This window comes from Pan paniscus, chromosome 1, assembly GCF_029289425.2.
Source record: "Pan paniscus chromosome 1, NHGRI_mPanPan1-v2.0_pri, whole genome shotgun sequence".
NCBI lineage: Eukaryota > Metazoa > Chordata > Mammalia > Primates > Hominidae > Pan > Pan paniscus.
The window spans coordinates 78,103,528-78,122,632 of NC_073249.2; the positions used below are offsets into that span (position 1 = coordinate 78,103,528).

The 19,105-nt window shown below is 45.6% G+C and overlaps 1 protein-coding gene across 1 annotated transcript; it reads left to right on the forward strand.

The window, feature by feature from the left end:
* Positions 1–705: 705 nt before the first annotated feature.
* On the forward strand, positions 706–18,018 carry MYOC (myocilin). Its single transcript, XM_003824656.5, has 3 exons — positions 706–1,415; positions 14,709–14,834; positions 16,726–18,018. The coding sequence occupies exons 1-3, from the start codon at positions 854–856 to the stop codon at positions 17,508–17,510; spliced, it is 1,473 nt and encodes a 490-aa protein (XP_003824704.2). The 5' UTR covers positions 706–853; the 3' UTR covers positions 17,511–18,018.
* The last annotated feature ends 1,087 nt before the right edge of the window (positions 18,019–19,105 follow it).

Below are 19,105 nucleotides of genomic sequence, written 5' to 3' on the forward strand. Positions count from 1 at the left end.
TTTGTAATCTATATTTTATATATTTGAAAACATCTTTCTGAGAAGAGTTCCCCAGATTTCACCAATGAGGTTCTTGGCATGCACACACACACAGACACACATATACATGCACACACACAGAGTAAGAACTGATTTAGAGGCTAACGTTGACATTGGTGCCTGAGATGCAAGACTGAAATTAGAAAGTTCTCCCAAAGATACACAGTTGTTTTAAAGCTAGGGGTGAGGGGGGAAATCTGCCGCTTCTATAGGAATGCTCTCCCTGGAGCCTGGTAGGGTGCTGCCCTTGTATTCTGGCTGGCTGTTATTTTTCTCTGTCCCTGCTACATGTCTTAAAGGACTTGTTTGGATCTCCAGTTCCTAGCATAGTGCCTGGCACAGTGCAGGTTCTCAATGAGTTTGCAGAGTGAATGGAAATATAAACTAGAAATATATCCTTGTTGAAATCAGCACACCAGTAGTCCTGGTGTAAGTGTGTGTACATGTGTGTGTGTGTATAAAACCAGGTGGAGATATAGGAACTATTATTGGGGTATGGGTGCATAAATTGGGATGTTCTTTTTAAAAAGAAACTCCAAACAGACTTCTGGAAGGTTATTTTCTAAGAATCTTGCTGGCAGCGTGAAGGCAACCCCCCTGTGCACAGCCCCACCCAGCCTCACGTGGCCACCTCTCTCTTCCCCCATGAAGGGCTGGCTCCCCAGTATATATAAACCTCTCTGGAGCTCAGGCATGAGCCAGCAAGGCCACCCATCCAGGCACCTCTCAGCACAGCAGAGCTTTCCAGAGGAAGCCTCACCAAGCCTCTGCAACGAGGTTCTTCTGTGCACGTTGCTGCAGCTTTGGGCCTGAGATGCCAGCTGTCCAGCTGCTGCTTCTGGCCTGCCTGGTGTGGGATGTGGGGGCCAGGACAGCTCGGCTCAGGAAGGCCAATGACCAGAGTGGCCGATGCCATTATACCTTCAGTGTGGCCAGTCCCAATGAATCCAGCTGCCCAGAGCAGAGCCAGGCCATGTCAGTCATCCATAACCTACAGAGAGACAGCAGCACCCAACGCTTAGACCTGGAGGCCACCAAAGCTCGGCTCAGCTCCCTGGAGAGCCTCCTCCACCAGTTGACCTTGGACCAGGCTGCCAGGCCCCAAGAGACCCAGGAGGGGCTGCAGAAGGAGCTGGGCACCCTGAGGCGGGAGCGGGACCAGCTGGAAACCCAAATCAGAGAGTTGGAGACTGCCTACAGCAACCTCCTCCGAGACAAGTCAGTTCTGGAGGAAGAGAAGAAGCGACTGAGTCAAGAAAATGAGAATCTGGCCAGGAGGTTGGAAAGCAGCAGCCAGGAGGTAGCAAGGCTGAGAAGGGGCCAGTGTCCCCAGACCCGAGACACTGCTCGGGCTGTGCCACCAGGCTCCAGAGAAGGTAAGAATGCAGAGTGGGGGGACTCTGAGTTCAGCAGGTGATATGGCTCATAGTGACCTGCTACAGGTGCTCCAGGCCCCCCTGCCTGCCCTTTCTCCTAGAGACTGCACAGCTAGCACAAGACAGATGAATTAAGGAAAGCACAGTGATCACCTTCAAGTATTACTAGTAATTTAGCTCCTGAGAGCTTCATTTAGATTAGTGGTTCAGAGTTCTTGTGCCCCTCCATGTCAGTTTTCACAGTCCATAGCAAAAGGAGAAATAAAAGGACCGGGTGAGATGTGTCTGCATATGAGCAGTAGAAAGTTGTCAACTGTCCCTTTTGAAAAACTATCCTTTTTTGAACCTTTGCTCAGATTGTTATTCGTACCTTTTGATGTTAAAATGACCTTTATTTATGAAATTACAATAGATTTGGGAAATGATAATAAGTGGTAAGTTTTTGTTTATTTTTAAATGTTCTTCCTTGGCAAAATAAAGAGATGGCACCTCTCTGTCAGTTTTCTCAATATGTTGTTCTGAAAGTTTTCTTACTCAGTCCAATCTGAGAACCTCTGCTTTTAAGTCACCAGACAAATTCTTGAGATGGCTTTTTCTGAGAGGCTCTTCTGTTCATCCTGGTCCCTTCTTGCCTAAAGGTGAGTCTGTGTGTGTGTGTGGGGCGGCGGGTGGGGGGTAGGTGTTGGGGGAGGTCTTCTTATTAGCTGGGAAGATGGTATTTGTGTCACTTTTTGTGAAAGTGGGCTCCCAAATATTCCCTGTTGAGGAAGTATTCTAATCATGAGGAAATAAGCAAGCAAATCCAGTTGTTGGACAATTAGTTTGGACTGGTCAAAAATGTCAGTGCCAAGGAAGAAAGAAAAAAGGGGTGGGGAAGGGCTTGTTCTATATTAAAGAGACTAAAGAAATGTGTTAACCAAATGTAGTGCATGAGTCTTGATTGGTGTCTTCATCCAAGGGGGAAAAAGGCTATGAGGAACAGGTTTGGGATAACTGAAGCAATTTGACTGCTCATTATTATGTTACTGTATTATAATGTTCAGTTTCTTGGTGAGATAATGATACTGTGGTTGCGAAGGATAAAATCTTTGTTCTAAGGAGATACATGCTTAAGTACCCAGGGTGAGGCGTCAGGATGTCTGCAATTTGCTCTCAAATGGTTGAAGAAAGACTGCAAATATATAGATAATGAGAGAAAGAAAGGTAAAACAACTGTGGCAAAATATTAATAACTGGTGAATTACAAACTGGTGAATCTAAGTATATGGGGAGCTTATTGTACTTTTCTTTCAGTTTTTCTATAGGCTTGAAAAGCTTTAAAATTATGAGAAAATATTTCCTAAAAAGAGCCTTCTACGTGAAAGGCAAGCTCTTCATAGCTATGGGGTTAGAAAACCTAAGAGCCAGAGCCTGGGGATGACCTTGGGCAAGTTATTGAACCCTCTGCATCTTCATTTCTTGTCCATAACATAACAAAGAAAATTCCTGCTGTGAATAATTTTTGTGGGGTTCACATGAAATACCTATAAGATGTAAAGGATTTTTAAAAAATGTTTAGATTGTTAGAAGAGCTCCAATTCTGAATTTTACAACCAAGGAAAGTGAAGTCCTAAGATGCTAAGGGGCCAAGGTTGCCCAGCTGGTCAGTGGTAGAGCTTGAGACTTGAATCTGTGGAGACAATTGAAAGAATCATCATTACCAGAAGTGTGATGAGGCATTACTTATTTCAGACTGTTGAATGAAGTTACATTCTCAATAAAAACTCCTGCATGTGTGTATGTGGGTGTGGGTGGTGTGTGTGGGTGTGGGTGGTGTGTGTGTGTGTGTACAAAAATAGTGGCAATGTTTTGCCTTTTTTTTTCTTTTGTGGTCATTTAACAAGTCTTTGGGGATTTATTAGATGTGTTTCCTAATTTTATATTTTTTCTTGATCTTTCCAGCTACTCCACTTTTGAAATAAGGGCAACATCCCATTATATTGAACACCAAACATGGAAGTTCTTTTCTAGTAGTAGATGGTTTTCATGAGCAGGAAATTACATTAGTACAAGAATGTGGAACTGGAAAGGGACCTAACGAGCATCTGGTACCGCTGGCTGATTTTTGCAGATATGGAAACTGAGGCCCAGAGAGGTTATTCAGCTTGTCCATGGCCATCTACCAGTTAGTGGCAAAGCTCGAATTCTGGCCTCTTCCTCTGAAGTTCAGTGACTTTCTTTCTTTTTTTTGAGACAGAGTTTCACTCTTGTTGCCCAGGCTAGAGTGTAATGGCACGATCTCGGCTCACTGAAACCTCTGCCTCCCGGGTTCAAGCAGTTCTCCTACCTCAGCCTCCTAAGTAGCTGGGATTATAGGCATGTGCCACCATGCCCAGCTAATTTTGTATTTTTAGTAGAGACAGGGTTTCACCATGTTGGTCAGGCTAGTCTCGAACTCCTGACCTCAGGTGATCTGCCTACCTCGGCCTTCCAAAGCACTGGGATTACAGGTGTGAGCCCTCCCTGTACCTGGCCATGAGGTTCAGTGACTTTCAAGACCTTCAGCTGACCTCTGGTTTATAGACCCTAAAGGTAAAAGACAGAAAGGTACAGGAATGCTTGGAACAAAAGATCTGTTTCAAGGCCAGATCTAGGGAAAAGGGGGCATTCTGGAGGCTGGAATGTAAGTCTAGGTGTGCTTTTTTGCAGGAGTGGCAAGAACTAGGTGTGGAGGTTTGGGTAGAGAAGCTTAGTGAGGCTGAGTGGACAAAGGTAAGGCCTGAGAAGGTAGCCTTTCTGTATTCCACCTGCAACTCAAATTGTTACCACCACTTTCTTGATCATGTATTAATAGTTGTTATGTAGAAAAAATTTCCTTATAATCATAGAAATCACTTGTTTATACATACACATAATATGACATATTTTACTACATAACTATTACTACAAAGTTATATATAACTTTTTCTTCTCTGGGCTTATATAAATTTTCATATATATACATAAATAAATTTTATGTATATATAATAGTTTTTGAAAAGTAGAAAAAAAATACAATTAGCCAGGTGTGGTGGCTCACACCTGTAACCTTAGCACTTTGGGAGGCCGAGGTGGACAGATCACTTGAGGACGGGAGTTTAAGACCAGCCTGGCCAACGTGGTGAAAACTTGTCTCTACTAAAAATACAAAAATTAGCCGGGTGTGGTGGCGGGCACCTGTAATCCAGTTACTCCAGAGACTGAGGCAGGAGAATCGCTTGAACCTGGGAGGCAGACGTTGCAGTGAGCCAAGATCACGCTACTGCACTCCAGCCTGGGTGACAGAGCGAGACTCCATCTCAAAAATATATATATATTACATATAATACATATAAATATATATAATTATATATATAATTTTATTGTATATATAATAAAATACATATATAATTTACTAGAAGATAAATTAGAGTTGGTTATTACTGTCACAAGAGAAGGCCTGCTTTGTTTGTTATTTAGCCCCTGCTTTGGACTGGTCTCCTGTTGAACAGAGCCTGGAAGAGGGCTTGTGTGCAGTTGGTTTATATGGACCATGATCCTAGAGAAGAGAAGTTGAGACAGGGGAAAGTGAGACAGGGAAGGCAGGAAAGCCACAAAGTGGGGGCCTTCTCCAGCTAGTCACCACAGTGGGCAATGGAGGCTCAATCCCATCAAGCCCTTCAGAGGGGCTGTGTAGACTGCAACAGAAGAGGGGAGGTTTACCCATGGATCTGATACCCTCTTGGCCAAGGGCTATCCCATGGAGTATATTGCGCTTCCATGATACTTGGATGTGGGGACGAGGTTTGTTCTTGCAGACTGATTTCTTTTTTTTTTTTTAAGATGGAGTCTTTCTCTGTCCCCCAGGCTGGAGTGCAGTGGCACGATCTTGGCTCACTGCAACCTCCGCCTGGGTTCGAGCAATTCTCCTGCCTCAGCCTCCCGAGTAGCTGGGATTACAGGTGCACACTACCACGCCCAGCTAACTTTTGTATTTTTTTTTTTTTTCCAGTACAGACAGGGTTTCACCACGTTGGCCAGGCTGGTCTTGAACTCCTGACCTCAAGTATCCACCCATCTTGACCTCCCAAAGTGCTGGGATTACAGGCATGAGCCACGGCACCTGGCCTGTTCTTGTAGACTTTCTATGCAGAAAGTCAGAGAAGCTGGGCCACGGTGGCTGAGGCGAGGTCCCCGCAGGTGATAACTGCAAGAGGCAGGTTGCCTCAGCAATGACTGCAAAAAAGTGGGCAGGATGTGAGGGGAGGGTGAGGGGAGAAACCTGAGGTGTTCAACACAAGTGCTGCAGATTCCCTTTCCTCACCTAGAATAGGATGGGGATGATAATCCCTCATGGGAGTCATCATGCAAATTAGCAGTCACACAGGGAAGCACCCAGTGCAGCGCTGAGCAGCGGCCACCCAGTGAATAAAATATAACTAGAAAGGCTTATGTTACTTGAGTTCCACTATTGTTTTTGTTTTTTGTTTTGTTTTGTTTTTTGAAGATGGAGTCTCGCTCTGTCACCAGGCTGGAGTGCAGTGGCGTGGTCTCGGCTCACTGCAACCTCCACCTCCTGGATTCAAGCGATTCTCCTGCCTCAGCCTCCCAAGTAGCTGGGATTACAGGCACGCGCCACTATGCCCAGCTAATTTTTGTATTTTTAGTGGAGATGGGGTTTCACCATGTTGGCCAGGCTGGTCTTGAACTCCCGACCTTGTGATCTACCCGCCTCGGCCTCCCAAAGTGCTGGGATTACAGGCATGAGCCACTGCACCTGGCCAGGGTTCCACTATTGTTTTAAAGCATCATTCAATAATCAATATGTCAACATGTGCATAACATTTTAATAACACACGTTGATTCTAGAGACAGTACAAGTTAGAGCAGTACTCAGGACAATAGTCTATTAGCTAGTCTTCACTTTCCTAAGATGTTTCTGACAACCTGTAGATAATTAGGCATAGCTTGTTTTACTTCATTCCTTTCATTTATGTAATATGTACTGAACTTTTCAGTGATAGAAAATATCTACGAAAATTATTACAATGCCTATGTCTACAGGCAAACGAGTTAATAAATTCAGTTTCTGGGTTGAGGTCTCTAAAATGCCAAGTCTATAAAGAAGCGAGGGCAGAGAACACAGAACATTTCCAGAATTTTGTAATAGACATGAACCTTTAAACCACAGAAGGACTGAATTTAACATTTTTAAAAACCTAGAAAAAAAACAGCTGGGCGTGGTGGCTCACGCCTGTAATCCCAGCACTTTGGGAGGCTGAGGCAGGCGGATCACGAGGTCAGGAGTTCGTGACCAGCCTGGCCAATATGGTAAAACCCTGTCTCTACTAAAAATACAAAAATTAGCCAGGCGTGGTGGCAGGCACCTGTAGTCCCAGCTACTCAGGAGGCTGAGGCAGAAGAATCACTTGAACCCAGGAGGCAGAGGTTGCAATGAGCTGAGATCATGCCACTGTACTCCAGCCTGGGTGACAGAGCGAGACCCTGTCTCAAAAAAAAAAAAAAAAAAAAAAAAACCTTAAAAAATAAAAGCCCCAAAAATGCTAACTATCTGACACAGTACAGCCCTTAATATTTTCACAATCTCTTTTTGGTTTTCCTCCACATTCACAATGAAATGTTAGTGATTTTAAAACATTCCAGAGAAATTTTAGTGTTGACACATCTTTATTGAGGGCCATTTCATTTATAGTTACTTATGTAATCATCCAAACAACTCAGCTCAGAATACTGGGGCTCAGAGAGGTGGAGTCATTTACCCAAAGTCACACAGCTGGGACATGGCAGAGCTGAACTAGGAGCTATGATTTCCGGCTTAGGTCCAGGCCCCTTTACGAGATTGTTTCCCTGCCTTTGGGTTTTGCATCCTCTATTCTGGGCTTCCACCCGCATGCCAGATGGCTCTATTCCTGGAGCCTGACCATTGCCAGATGCTCCTGGCTGACATGACCTAGAAGAAGCCAGCAGGCTCATAACTTAACCATCGCCCCTGCCAAATGGGAACTGGCCTTGCAGTCATCCTGGAAGCCATTCCCTGACATTTTGTTTTATTGCAGTTCATGTTTATTCCAGCTAATGCACATAAGGAGTGGTTCCTGCAAGGCACAATCTGAAGGGCTCCTTGCTCAGAGCCATAAGGGCCATGGTGGGATTCAGCAGGGAACTTGGCACCAGCCAGGCACTTTTGCTGCCTCTTCTTTGCCAGTGAGGGTAGAAGAACTGATAAGAGGATTGAGTGCACAGCCCAGGAGCTGAGAGTTTACAAGGCAACCCACTGGGACCTGAGCTCAGCCCCAGGAGTGGGTCACCCCACAAAGTGCTGAGCAGCATCTTTGAGACTCTTCTGAAGCCTCCAGGAGCAATCTGGGTCCAGTCGGGAGATAGAAATCACACAGTGGGTTAAGCTGGGGAAAGTTCACTTTAAAGAATTACTAACCGTGATGAAAGAGCAACTATAGATAGAAGTGAACTCCATAGGCACCTAGGGCTGAGGGAGGGTGCCGGACAAGCTTGGAAGGGGAAGGTGAGGTTCAGCACATCAGCTTGCAGAGAAGGTGGCTAAGGTGTGCAGGCCTCAGCTGGTCTGCAGCTGCAATAGGCCGCCTCCCAGTGCAGGTGAGGAGGGCAACCTGCAACGTGTGGCAAGGGCATGGTGGGAGTCAGGGCAGGCACAGGCAGGAGGCCTCCAGAGCACTGAGGTCCGTGTGCAGGGACTCTGGGTTCCTTGTTGGGAGGGCTGTGGAAAGGTTATGGCCAGGCTGTGGCTGTGAGGTCACAGAAGAACTTCGCTCGGGGTCCGTGGCTGGGGTAGGACTCCAACAAATGTCCTCACAGTCATACCGCCTATGGACGCAGGACAGGAAAACTGCAGACCTTTTTCCTCCCACGATGTCCCTCCAGCGCCCTCTACTGAGATAGTTCAACATCGCGCTCACTTCAAAGCTCTTGTTCTTCAGACAGCATACATGGGAGGATGCATTCAACTCTGAGAGCCAATGCATTTATAACTGACACACCTCCTCAGCACAGGATAGAAGAGTTCGCAGCTGCCATGGCCTTGGAAGACATGGGTTCAAGTCCCAGCGATACCACTTAGCTGTGTGACCTTGGGCATGTTACTTAACCTCTCTGAACCTCGGTTTCCTCATTTGCAAAAGGGGATATTAATGTTCACTTTCAGGACCATTATTTGAAAGTAGTGAGTAGCAAGCACCCAGCACAGTACTGGCTCATAAGAGACACTTAATAAGTAGTAGCGATAGTTCAACTTTATCAGGCGCTATCTGCAGTCCTAAAGCCTCTCTCTATTTCTCTGAAACTTTGAAGGCACCAGATCACATTTAAAAATTACATAAAAATTACTTGAAATGGGCAAAGAGCTATGAATGCCGACAAACCATCTTGTTTCACAAAAAAAAAAAAAAAAAAAAAAAAAAAAAGCTGTTTTTTAGAGTTGCAAAGCCAGTACATACTTTAGCTATCCACAAGGAAGTCATCTGTGAAAATGCCTGACTTTTTTGGGTTTCACTTTCTTCCTTCCCTCTATAGCAAAAAGGGCATTTCTTTCTTAATTTTCTCCCCACTGACTGGTAGGTATGTACCCCTACTTTTCTTAGTATACATCTTTTCTCAGTAAGTTGCTAAATTAAATAACCAGCATAAAATACATCATTTTGTATGTGTAAAGGGGCCAGATGCAGGGGAGGGATGGCTCGCCTGAGTTTAATATTTTTTAAAAAACCTAAAAAAAAAAGCCCTAAAAATGTTAACGATCTGTCACAATATAGCCCTTAATATTTTCATAATCTCTTTTTGGTTTTCTTCCACATTCAGAATGAAATGTTAGTGATTTTCAAACATTCCAGAGAAATTTTAGTATTGACACATTTATTAAGGGACCCTCCCATGGCAACTGTGGATGGCATAGCTGAAGTGTAGGGACAAGGTTGGGGCAGTCCTCCAGACTTTGTGTACAGATGGCATGCAGTATTTCTCTCTCCTCACATTGCCTGAAACCAACTCCTTTTTTTTTTTTTTTTTTTTTTTTTGAGACAGAGTCTCTCTGTCACCCAGGCTGGAGTCCAATGGCACAATCTCAGCTCACTGCAACCTTTGCCTCCCAGGTTCAAACGATTCTCCTGACTTAGCCTCCCTAGTTGCTGGGATTACAGGCATGTGCCACTATGCCCAGCTAATTTTTGTATTTTTAGTAGAGACAGGGTTTCAGCATTTTGGTCAGGCTGGTCTCGAACTCCTGACCTCATGATCCACCCACCTCAGCCTCCCAAAGTGCTGGAATTACAGGCGTGAGCCACCATGCCCAGCAACTCTTATATTCTGAGAGTTGAGACAATGAAAGAAAAGAAATTTGAATTGTCCTGAGGCAGAGTCTGCAGTGATCCAAGAAGAGGTACAGATGAAAGGAAACCAGCTCAATTCAAGGAACTTGCTTAATGCCCTGATTTTGAAAAATTGTCCTGGCAAGACTTTGCCACATCGAATGAGCCTCTGCACATTGCAGGAGGCTGGCGGGGCCAGGCAGCGGTGGGCTGCTCCTAACAGCCTGGGTGTGTGTTCTGGGCCTAAGAGAGAAGGCATGGCAATCGGCGAGGCAGCATCAGAGAGGAAGGTTACAGATGGTTCTGCCACCTGTGTACAGGAAGGCGGTCACTCTCTCTTACCTCTCCCTGGCAGCACAGAAGAACAGGGAACCTCGGGCACCCTGTCCCTCTCCCCCATAGGCAGCACCAAGTCCCTGCCGGAGGTGTGTGTTGCCTGCACAGGGGGAGAAGGGAAGCAGCTGGTACTGGTCTCAGGTCGATCTAAGGAAACTCCATTTGACCTAGTGAATCAGTCCCTGCCCTGGATACCCTCCTAGGCCAATGCAACCTTTAGAATGAAGAACAAAGGGGTTTCCTCACCTCTGCACAACCTCAGATAGGGAGAAGGAGAGGCAGGGAATGAAATAAAGTTTCCAGGACTCTCCAGGAGCCATTCAGATTGTCCAAGAAACTGGTTTCCGCAGCAGCCTGGAATAAACCCATTTTCCTTCTCGGGTATGAGGACTTTGCCAGATTATGATTTCCTTAAGGGCATGGACCGATTGTGTCTTTTTTTTTTTTTTTTAACATAGACTAGCCTATTAGACAAACTTGTGTCTTAGACACCTTTTTTCTTGAGCACCTAGCACAGCCTTGCACTCAATAGGTGCTCCAATGATGTGACTAAAAGGATGGATAAATAGCTCTGTGGATTTGAGGCTAGGAATAATGAAGGCCTGCCATGTCCCGGGGGGTACTCCCAATTGCCCCTGGAGTTTGGAATGCACATTGAGGATGTCCTCAGTTACATATACATTTTGGCTTATGAGTCTTTCTTTTTTTAATTTTTTTTTTTTAAGACAGGGTCTCACTCTGTCACCCAGACTGGAGTGCAGTGGCATGATCATGGCTCACTGCAGCCTTGCCCTCTTGGACTCAAGAGTCATCCTCCTGCCTCAGCCTCCCGAGTAGCTGAGACCACAGGCTGCACCACCACACCCAGCTAACTCTTTAATTTTTTGTAAAGATGGGGTCTCGCTATGTTGCCCAGCCTTGTCCCAAACTCTTGGCCTCATGCAATCCTGCCACCTCGGCCTCCCAAAGTGCTGGGTTTACAGGCATGAGCCACTGCGCCTGGCCAGCTTATGGGTTTTAACTACTTACATGGTGCACTCTAGACTGAGGGATATCCCAGGGATGGAGGACCCACCCATCTCCAGGGCATTAACACTTTTAAGGAGGCTAACAACTGCAGCCACACAGAGGCAGGGGTGGAGAGGAGAGAAGGGTAGCTGGGATCAGGGGCAGGCAGCTGCAGCAGCTACTGAGCTGGCTCACTGTGGGCAGCATGGCTGTCTGGCCCAGCCTGCACCTGAGAGCTAGCTGAATGTTTTCTTCACCTCCTTCCAGGGAGAAATTTTTTCCAGTACTATAATTTGTTGAAGCTGAACCCCAGCAACTCAAACAAGGTACCCTGAATCTGGAGATGTGAAAATGTAAAATAATGTGTGGCTTTGATGAAATGTGGTAGAACCAGTGGATTAAGACTTCTGTGGTGATCCTCTCTGCCTGAAATCTAAATTTAGGAGAGCTGAGCAAACAAATGATCAAAGGCAGAACATGTCTTCCCGACCCTCTCAGCTGTGTAGGCGCTCCGGCCTCAGGAGATGCACTGACTTTCCTCCCACTGTCCTGAACACCTGAGAATCCTGAGCGGGGAACAAGTTGCTCAAAGGGCAGAGAAGTGACTCAGAGGTTCAGCAAGAGAAAAGCCCAGTGTATTAAGCATGTCTTTTTATTCTGATGCTTTGCTGTCTGGGCCTTGCAAACACAAGAGGGACTGCCCCTCCCAGGGGTAGCCAGTTCCTACAGTTAGCAAAGGACTCACCTGGGAGGACAGCTTTCATATGCAAACCAACCAATCCAGAGCCCACACCCTGTGACCACCTCCATCTGGCTCAAACTCAAGGCCACTGTCCCCCTGACCTAATCACCCAGGGCCTGGTACCAGACAATTAGAGATAACTCCTGTGACCCCAGATCCTGCTGAAATTATTCAAACTCCCCAATCCTAAACCTGCTTACCCTGCCTCCCCTTTCTTTCCTTCCCATGGAAAGAATAAAGGCGCTTTCCCACATTTTCCCCTGGTGCCCTCCTCTGGAGCAACCCTGGTGCTTCCCCAGGTGGCCTCCTGGGCTTAGTGTGCCCCCTTCCTCTTGGGCTCTGTGAGTACAACAACTTGTAAAGATAATTTTTTTTTTAGAGCAGTTTTATGTTCACAGCAAAATTGAGAGAAAAGTACAAACAGTTCCCAGATACTACTGGCCCCCACACATGCACAGCCTCCCCGATTATCATCATCTCCCGCCACAGCAGTTGTTACAACTGATGAACCTGCATCAGCACGCACATCACCCAAGGTCCACAGTTTAAATTAGGGTTCATTTTTGGTGTTGCGCCTTCTATGGGTTTAGACAAATGCATAGTGACATGTGTCCACCATTATAGTATCATACACAGTATTCATTGCCCTAAAAATCATCTGTGCCTCACCTAGTCATCCCTTCCTCACCCAGCAACTGCTGATCTTTTTACTGTCTCCATAATTTTGCTTTAACTTGCTTTTCAGTGACAATTGCCTCCTGGGATGTTGGCCTTGCCACACCTGAATAATCATCAAACCTGCATTTTATTTGTTTTTATGTGTATGTGTATGTGATGGGTTTTTGGGGAGGTTGGAGGGGAGGACAGGGTCTCACTCTACGCCAGGGCTGGAGTGCAGTGGTGCAATCACTGCTCACCACAGCCTTGACCTCCCGGTCTCAAGTGATCCTCCCACCTCAGCCTCCCAAGTAGCTGGGACTGCAGGTACACATCACCACCCAGGCTAACTTTTTGTATTTTTTGTAGAGATGGGATTTCACCATGTTGCCCAGGTTTGTCTTGAACTCCTGGGCTCCAGTGATCTGTCTACCTTGGCTTCCCAAAGTGCTGGGATTACAGGTGTGAGCCACTGGGCCTGGCCAAACTGCATTTTAAAATAGCCAAGCCTGTTCCTTGTGACTATTGCCTCATCCTTGTATTCAAGACTGCTGTAAGATCATAATCCTAAGCAAGAGTATAGACATGTAGCACACCATGATCACTTACTGTCTAACCAATGCTGCCCACCCGCTTCCCTTCTGTATGGCTCACCGCCCCCACCCCAAACTCCTATAGGAACTCTGCACACCCTCCCTCTCTATTATGCAAAACTGGTCTCAGAAAGGAATCAGGCAGAATATTCTACTGAAAGTATAAAGCTTAATATGTTACTTCTTACAAGAATATTTGCATATAACAAGGGAAAAAACCTTAAGTCATGCAGTAAACTTTTATCTTTTTTTTTTTTTAACAGGAGTCTCCCTATGTTGCCCAAGCTGGTCTTGAACACCTGGGCTCAAGTACTCCTCCTGTCTTGGCCTCCAAAAGTGCTGGGATTACAGACATGAGCCACACTTCTTTTATTTTATTTTTTTTCTTGAGACAGAGTCTTGCTCTGTTGCCCAGACTGGAGTACAGTTGTACAATCCCGGCCCCCTGCAACCTTTGCCTCCTGGGATCAAGTGATCCTCAGCCTCCTGAGTATCTGGAACTACAGGCATGTGCCACCACACCCGGCTAATTCTTGTATTTTTAGTAAAGATGGAATTTCACCATGCTGGCCAGGCTAGTCTTGAACTCCTGGCCTCAAGTGATCCGCCTGCCTCGGCCTCCCAAAGTGCTGGGATTTCAGTGTGAGCCACTTTGCCCGGTCTCTTTTTTTTTTTTTTGAGACCGGGCCTTGCTCTATTACCCAAGCTGGAGAGCAGTGGCAGGATCATAGCTCACTGCAGCCTTGAACTTCTGGGCTCAAGCAATCCTCCCACATCAGCCTCCCAAGTACCTAGGACTGCAGATGCTTACCACCATGCCCAGCTAATTTTTCATGAATTTTTAATTATTGAAATTCAGACATCTAAGAAGATGCTGAGGACTGTCTCCATATTCCTGAAATTACAACTCACCTATTCACAAATCAGCCCTTCTAGTGGAATTAAAATATTATTTGATTTTGAATACCCTACTCTAAGGTAGGCACATTACCCTGCAATTTATTATTTATGAGGTTTTTAATTATGGAATTGTTCAAATATTCACAAAAGTAGAGAGACTACAATGAACTCCAATGTAGCCATCACTCAGGCCCAACTGTTATCAGCACAGTCCAATCATGTTTTATCTTCCCTTCTCTGACCCCCAACCCATCCCCAGTCCTTATCTAAAATCAAATCTCAAACACCATATCTTTGGGAGCCTATTTATTTAGTTAGTTAGTTTTAAGACAGGGTTTCTTTCTTGTTGCCCAAGCTGGAGTACAATAGTGTAGTCTGGGCTCACAGCAATCTCCCCCTCCTGGGTTCAAGCAATTCTCCTGCCTCAGTCTCCCAAGAAGCTGGGATTATAGGCACCTGCCACCACATCCAGCTAATTCTTTTGTGTTTTTAGCAAAGACAGGGTTTCACCATGTTGGCCAGGCTGGTCTCGAACTCCTGACCTCAGGTGATCCGCCTGCCTCGGCCTCCCAAAGTGCTGGGATTACAGGCATGAGCCACCACACCTGGCCGGCAGCCTATTTAAATGTCATCCTCAACATAGTCAATCCTTGGGCCATTTTTTCTTACAGTAAAATTTTGTCTCTTTCTTTTAATGCAGTTTCTACGTGGAATTTGGACACTTTAGCCTTCCAGGAACTGAAGTCCGAGCTAACTGAAGTTCCTGTTTCCCGAATTTTGAAGGAGAGCCCATCTGGCTATCTCAGGAGTGGAGAGGGAGACACCGGTATGAAGTTAGGTTTCTTCCCTTTTGTGCCCACATGGTCTTTATTCATGTCTAGTGCTGTGTTCAGAGAATCAGTATAGGATAAATGCCCACCCAAGGGGGAAATTAACTTCCCTGGGAGCAGAGGGAGGGGAGGAGAAGAGGAACAGAACTCTCTCTCTCTCTGTTCCCTTGTCAGAGCAGGTCTGCAGGAGTCAGCCTTTCCCTAACAAAGCCCTCTATCCTATCACCCACACTTGGGAGGCTAGGCTGGGCTGCACAGGGCAAGATGAGAGATGTGTTGATTTCATCCACTTGATTGTCATGTAGAATTAGGTATACTTGAGAAGTTACATTTTTCAGTAGCGCCTTCATATCTTTATTTTAGGGACAGGTGTACACCAAGCACCATCTCAGCCACAATCTGTTACTAACAGTATGTTTTCTGAACTTTGGCCACTTAGGAAAAGTACAGTTTGGCTCTCTCCAAAGTGTTCCCTGAAAGTCCAACTTTATGACTAATACTGTGATTTCCAGAAACTTTGACTATCCATGTTATTGACAATGATTACTAGCACTGAAGAGCATGCATGCAAGTAGGGGTTATGAAATATTTAAAACACGGTTCTCTAAGATATGAGCAGCAAAGTGTTTCTACCTTCTGTGAGGGAACCGAAGGTGCCATTAAAAGTAGAGAAATCTGGACCAGGCATGGTGGCTCACGCCTGTAATCCCAGCACTTTGGGAGGCTGAGGCGGGCGGATCACTTGAGGTCAGGAGTTCAAGACCAGCCTGGCCAACATGGTGAAACACTGTCTCTACTAAAAATACAAAAATTAGCCAGGTGTGGTGGCAGTCACCTGTAATCCCAGCTACTTGGGAGGCTGAGGCAGGAGATTGCTTGAACCCAGGAGGCAGAGGTTGCAGTGAGCCGAGATCACACCACTGCCCTCCAGCCTGGGCGACAGAGTGAGACTCTGTCTCAAAAAAAAAAAAAAAAATACAGGCATCTGTTGTGATTCTGGTAACTCTAAATTTTCAACCGTCTCTTCACTACATTTAAAAAATTATTTTCTAAACCAAATTAGCCAGGTATGGTAGCAGGCACCTGTAGTCCCAGCAACTCAGGAGGCTGATATGGGAGGGGTGCTTGAGCCTGGGAGGTCGAGGCTGCAGTGCACTGTGATTGCACCACTGCACTCCAGCCTAGGTAACAGTGCAAGACCCTGTCTCAAAAAATAATTATTTTCATGTTTATTATATTAAAATGATGTATGAAATATGTGACTCATCAGATAGGGCTTGAAAAACTTTGTTGTATGGAGATTATTCTTATGAGTTGATTTTTCTCTCTCCTACCTTATAGTAATGAAATAAACCAGGCATGAAAGTCACAATAAGTAATACAATGAACACCCATGAGTCCCTGCCCAGCTTAAGTAGAATATTACAAATGCAGTTGAAGCCCTCTGTGCAACTTTCATCCTTACAACTGATACTGAGTGAATTGTACTTTAAATATTTTATAGCTCCCACTCCCATGCATGCCCCTCAGTGATAGCAATAATTGTCAATAACATGAAACACAGATTGATCACATAGCATTTACCATATATTTACTCTATACCAAGCACTTAACATATATAATTACATTTAAAATTTACAACAGCCCTACTACCCAAAACACTATTAGTATCCCCTTTTACAAATGCGATAACTGAGGCATAGAGAGCTAAGTAACTTACTGAAAGTCACACAGCCAGTGGGTGGCAGAGCCTAGCTTTAAACCCAGACGATTTGTCTCCAGGGCTGTCACATCTACTGGCTCTGCCAAGCTTCCGCATGATCATTGTCTGTGTTTGGAAAGATTATGGATTAAGTGGTGCTTCGTTTTCTTTTCTGAATTTACCAGGATGTGGAGAACTAGTTTGGGTAGGAGAGCCTCTCACGCTGAGAACAGCAGAAACAATTACTGGCAAGTATGGTGTGTGGATGCGAGACCCCAAGCCCACCTACCCCTACACCCAGGAGACCACGTGGAGAATCGACACAGTTGGCACAGATGTCCGCCAGGTTTTTGAGTATGACCTCATCAGCCAGTTTATGCAGGGCTACCCTTCTAAGGTTCACATACTGCCTAGGCCACTGGAAAGCACAGGTGCTGTGGTGTACTCGGGGAGCCTCTATTTCCAGGGCGCTGAGTCCAGAACTGTCATAAGATATGAGCTGAATACCGAGACAGTGAAGGCTGAGAAGGAAATCCCTGGAGCTGGCTACCACGGACAGTTCCCTTATTCTTGGGGTGGCTACACAGACATTGACTTGGCTGTGGATGAAGCAGGCCTCTGGGTCATTTACAGCACCGATGAGGCCAAAGGTGCCATTGTCCTCTCCAAACTGAACCCAGAGAATCTGGAACTCGAACAAACCTGGGAGACAAACATCCGTAAGCAGTCAGTCGCCAATGCCTTCATCATCTGTGGCACCTTGTACACCGTCAGCAGCTACTCCTCAGCAGATGCTACCGTCAACTTTGCTTATGACACAGGCACAGGTATCAGCAAGACCCTGACCATCCCATTCAAGAACCGCTATAAGTACAGCAGCATGATTGACTACAACCCCCTGGAGAAGAAGCTCTTTGCCTGGGACAACTTGAACATGGTCACTTATGACATCAAGCTCTCCAAGATGTGAAAAGCCTCCAAGCTGTACAGGCAATGGCAGAAGGAGATGCTCAGGGCTCCTGGGGGGAGCAGGCTGAAGGGAGAGCCAGCCAGCCAGGGCCCAGGCAGCTTTGACTGGTTTCCAAGTTTTCATTAATCCAGAAGGATGAACATGGTCACCATCTGACTATTCAGGAATTGTAGTCTGAGGGCATAGACAATTTCATATAATAGATATCCTTTATCTTCTGTCAGCATTTATGGGATGTTTAATGACATAGTTCAAGTTTTCTTGCGATTTGGGGCAGAAGCTGTAAGGCATAATAGTTTCTTCCTGAAAACCATTGCTCTTGCATGTTACATGGTTACCACAAGCCACAATAAAAAGCATAACTTCTAAAGGAAGCAGAATAGCTCCTCTGGCCAGCATCGAATATAAGTAAGATGCATTTACTACAGTTGGATTCTAATGCTTCAGATAGAATACAGTTGGGTCTCACATAACCCTTTACATTGTGAAATAAAATTTTCTTACCCAACGTTCTGTTCCTTGAATTTTGTGGGAATCTTTGCTTAAGAGAAGGATATAGATTCCAACCATCAGGTAATTCCTTCAGGTTGGGAGATGTGATTGCAGGATGTTAAAGGTGGTGTGTGTGTGTGTGTGTAACTGAGAGGCTTGTGCCTGGTTTTGAGGTGCTGCCCAGGATGACGCCAAGCAAATAGCAGCATCCACACCTTCCCACCTCCATCTCCTGGTGCTCTCGGCACTACCGGAGCAATCTTTCCATCTCTCCCCTGAACCCACCCTCTATTCACCCTAACTCCACTTCAGTTTGCTTTTGATTTTTTTTTTTTTTTTTTTTTTGAGATGGAGTCTCGCTCTGTCGCCCAGGCTGGAGTGCAGTGGCACGATCTCGGCTCACTGCAAGTTCCGCCTCCCAGGTTCACACCATTCTCCTGCCTCAGCCTCCCAAGTAGCTGGGACTACAGGCACTTGCCACCACACCTGGCTAATTTTTTTTTCTTTTTTTCCAGTGAAGATGGGGTTTCACCAGGTTAGCCAGGATGGTCTCGATCTCCTGACCTTGTCATCCACCCACCTTGGCCTCCCAAAGTGCTGGGATTACAGGCGTGAGCCACCACGCCCAGCCCCTCCACTTCAGTTTTTATCTGTCATCAGGGGTATGAATTTTATAAGCCACAACCTCAGGTGGAGAAAGCTTATAGTATAGTTTTGTTCTTCCAACTCTTAAAACTGCAGTAAAATATAACAAAATTTACCATCCCAGGATTTATAAGGGCACAGTTCAGTAGTGTTAAACACATTCATATTATTGGGCAACCATCATGACCATCCATCTCCAGAACATTAATAACTCCAGTTATTAATGTACCAGGGGAAAAGAAAAGTCAGGGCTAATGCGGTGACTTTACAGTTATTAATACACCAATTAATAACTCCATTATCCTCAGCCCTTATAGCAATATTATTATTTTCTAAATTTTTTTGTAGAGACAGGATTGTACTATGTTGACCAGCTTGTCTCAAACTCCTGGCCTCAAGTAATCCTCCCATCTCAGCCTCCAGAGGGCTGGGATTACAGGCATGAGCCCCCACACCTG

Excerpts from the sequence above, each read along its gene's own strand:
- MYOC (XM_003824656.5), top strand. The coding sequence starts at position 854 with ATGCCAGCTGTCCAGCTGCTGCTTCTGGCCTGCCTGGTGTGGGATGTG. Across the intron at positions 1,416-14,708 it reads GCCACCAGGCTCCAGAGAAG|TTTCTACGTGGAATTTGGAC; the intron begins GTAAGAATGCAG and ends CTTTTAATGCAG. Across the intron at positions 14,835-16,725 it reads GAGTGGAGAGGGAGACACCG|GATGTGGAGAACTAGTTTGG; the intron begins GTATGAAGTTAG and ends TGAATTTACCAG.